The following is a 3,171-nucleotide window of genomic DNA, read 5'->3' as shown; positions in this document are numbered from 1 at the left end:
CACACACACACACACACACACAGAGGCATGAAATAAGTACAGAAAGAAAATAACTTACTTCTTTAGAAATTGGTTTTTATTTAAAAATATTCTTTTAAAACAGTAGGTCTCTTAAAATATTTGACTATTTCATAGAAAGCACTGAATTCCTGGTGGGATAACTAAGTTTTAAACCTAAATTACAGAGCCACCTGTCTCTCATCCTTTCCACCAAGTGGTATCAATTCCATCCAAAATAGTGTTCTTCGGCCAGGGATCTCAAATCACTCTGACATTGCCCCATGCAGGTAGATTGGGTGAGAATCTTTCAGGGTGAAAAGAAGACTCCAGAATAAACAGAATTGAGAACCCAACTTTGAACTGCAAATACAGGACTTGCTTTGGAAAGACAAATAGAGAAAAGGTAGCTGAGAATGCCCAGTGAACAGACTCTGGGCCTGGGTCCTAAGAACAGAACCATTTCTCTGGCTTAAGTGAAATTCTGTTATTTATTCTTTAGTGCAAATCTTATCTCTGAAGCATGGGTTGGATATGGATTAGTGATATGAACCAAGTGTGGTACTGCTGGTGGGGTCTGAAAACAAATATGTGTCTATTACTGGTCAGTGATGTGTATCACGTGTGGCGCTGATGCTGAGAATAAACTTTGACTGGATACTGTTTAGTGATGTGTATCAGGTGTGTGGTACTGATGCTGAGAATAAGCATGCATTGGATACTGTTGAGTGACCTCTATCAGGTGTGTGGTGCTGAAACTGAGGTCTGAGAATAAACACGGGTTGGATACTATTTAGTGATGTCTACCCAGTGTGTGGTACTGATGCTGAGAATAAACATGCTTTGGATACTGTGTAGTGATGTGTATCATAGTGATGCTAAGGTCTGAGGATTAACATGGTTTGAATACTGTTTAGTGGTGTTTATCAGGAGTATGGTACTGATCTGGGAGTGCACATAAATTAGATATTAGTGATGTGCATCAGACATGGTACTGCTGCTGCAGTCTCAAGATTAATATAGACTGGATATCAATTAATGATGTGCATTGTGTGTGTTAAAAACAATGATGTCGGAGCAAAAAAATACAAAACAAAACAAAAAAACAAAAGACAAACAAACAAAAAAACCACAATGACATGCAACCATACCTCAGCTCAGAAATTATTTTCTCAGCTCTTTGGCTTTTCCTATATCATATGAAATCTCATTATTACCAAAATAATCTAGATCGCTAATGAAAGACAAAATATGAATATAAGTAGGTTTTTCCTTTAACCAAGTGCATTTGTTTACACTTTCCTAAAGCCATTATAAAAATGTGGCAGGGCAGATGTTCAAAACTCTGGACACATTTTCTGTTTAGTTCATAAGTGCAGTGATCTAGTTTTCTATTGCGGGGACTTGAGGATTTTAGTAGTTCAAACATAGTGCTTATTTTATGATATAAATGCATCTTCTTGGAACATTTTCTTCAACTTCCTTTTCTCCTTCCAACAGTTTTACCCAGTCACACGTGTGGGAACCCTGGGGAGATACTGAAAGGAGTTCTCCATGGAACGAGATTCAACATAGGCGACAAGATCAGGTACAGCTGTCTCTCGGGCTACATCTTGGAAGGTCACGCCATTCTGACTTGCATTGTCAGCCCTGGGAATGGTGCAACCTGGGATTTCCCAGCTCCTTTCTGCAGAGGTAGGTTTACCGCCGCTGTTGCTGCCTCGCCATCACCATCGCTGCCACCACCACCGCTGCCACTGTGCCCCTGAGAAGGGTAGCCTGAGCCTAGGGAGTGGCTTTGAAGCTGACATCTACAACTTCTTTTCTAGTTAAAGGAAGCAGCATTGGGCAGGATATCCTTCCGTCCACCCTACTTTCAAAAGAAACAAGACACAACATGGAAAAAGCAAAAACAAACAAATAAACAAACAAACAAAAAACATGCTCAGACCTTAGCTAGCCCAGCAAACCTGCTGTTAGAACTCAAATGTCCATATCTCTTCCTATCCCTTTCACAGACGTACATTTCTATTTATGGAGTCACCTTGGTTAAGTGTCCTGATCATTTATGGATTTCTTCTTCTTTCTTCTAGCTTTTTCTTCATTGTTTTATTTCTGTATCCTCATATCCATAGTGGTCGTCCTGCCTCAGGCTCCTGAGGGCTAGGATTGCAGGCTTGAGTCCCTAAGCTTATCTTGTTTGTTTTATCTCATGCTCATTTGTTTGCCCATTCCACATTACAATTGAAAGAGAGTAAAACAAAATTAAACAATTCAATCTCTTCTAAAGGCTCTTCCAACACTCTGGCAATTGGTACAAGGTAACCACAGAACCATGAACCATGTTTCTGCGAGTTGGCATCTTTCCCCAGTCCCTGGAATGTTCAACCTCTGTGGTGGGATAATTGTGCTAGAGCTGTCTTTAAGGAAGAATGTATTAAAACCTGGATTGGGGGTTTCTAAGAAAGGCCCATCTTGTTGATTTAGAAATAAAAGGATAGGTTAGTAGTTATTAAAGTTTTAATGAGATGTCAGGAAGGCAGTTCCATGGTTTAATCTCTCACCCACCCACTGGTGTAAAACTTGATGTTAATTTATCAGATAGTGAATAAAAAGGTTTGCTGGGCATGGTGGCTCACTCCAGTGATCCCAGCACTTAGAAAACAGAGATAGAAATATCAGGGTCCAAAGCCATCATCTGCTAAAATAGTTTGATATCAGCTTGGGCTATAAGAGATTACTGTCTCAAAAACAAATATGTAAATAAAATTTAATTAATCCAATCTTATTTTTTAATCCATGTTGGTCTGCCAACAACTTTTATTCCCAATCATTATATCCATATATTTATATCCTATTGTCTAGCTATCTTTTGGTCAAATGAACTCTCTGTGATGCTAATAATTTTATGATGATAGCTCCCTAGCTCTGCAGCTAACTTGTAATGGTCAGTTATTATGGGCCAGGATGACATAAAAGATCCATGTCACCGATTAGAATCTAAGGGGGCAGGTAGGAAAGTGCGCAGGCCCAGATAAAACTTCAGAGGCCAGAGCTGGGGTTTAGTACTTTTAAAGTTCTTTCTTATTTCTGGAAAAGTTCTATTACGGCTATTACTTTTTATTTGATATTTTCTTTATTTACATTTCAAATGCTGTCCCAAAAGTTCCCTAT

At 39.0% G+C, this 3,171-nt stretch overlaps 1 protein-coding gene across 1 annotated transcript in view; it reads left to right on the top strand.

Annotated features, from left to right (window-relative positions):
- Csmd1 (CUB and Sushi multiple domains 1) overlaps positions 1 to 3,171 on the top strand; it is a 1,532,231-nt gene that overhangs the window by 781,709 nt on the left and 747,351 nt on the right. Inside the window, exon 4 of the mRNA XM_021218735.2 lies at positions 1,498 to 1,692. Within this exon, the coding sequence (XP_021074394.1) occupies positions 1,498 to 1,692 (195 nt within the window). The remainder of the gene's footprint in view (positions 1 to 1,497; positions 1,693 to 3,171) is intronic.

This window comes from Mus pahari, chromosome 19 (genome assembly GCF_900095145.1).
Source record: "Mus pahari chromosome 19, PAHARI_EIJ_v1.1, whole genome shotgun sequence".
In the NCBI taxonomy this organism is placed as follows: Eukaryota; Metazoa; Chordata; class Mammalia; order Rodentia; family Muridae; genus Mus; species Mus pahari.
This window is presented reverse-complemented; position numbering and strand designations above follow the sequence as displayed.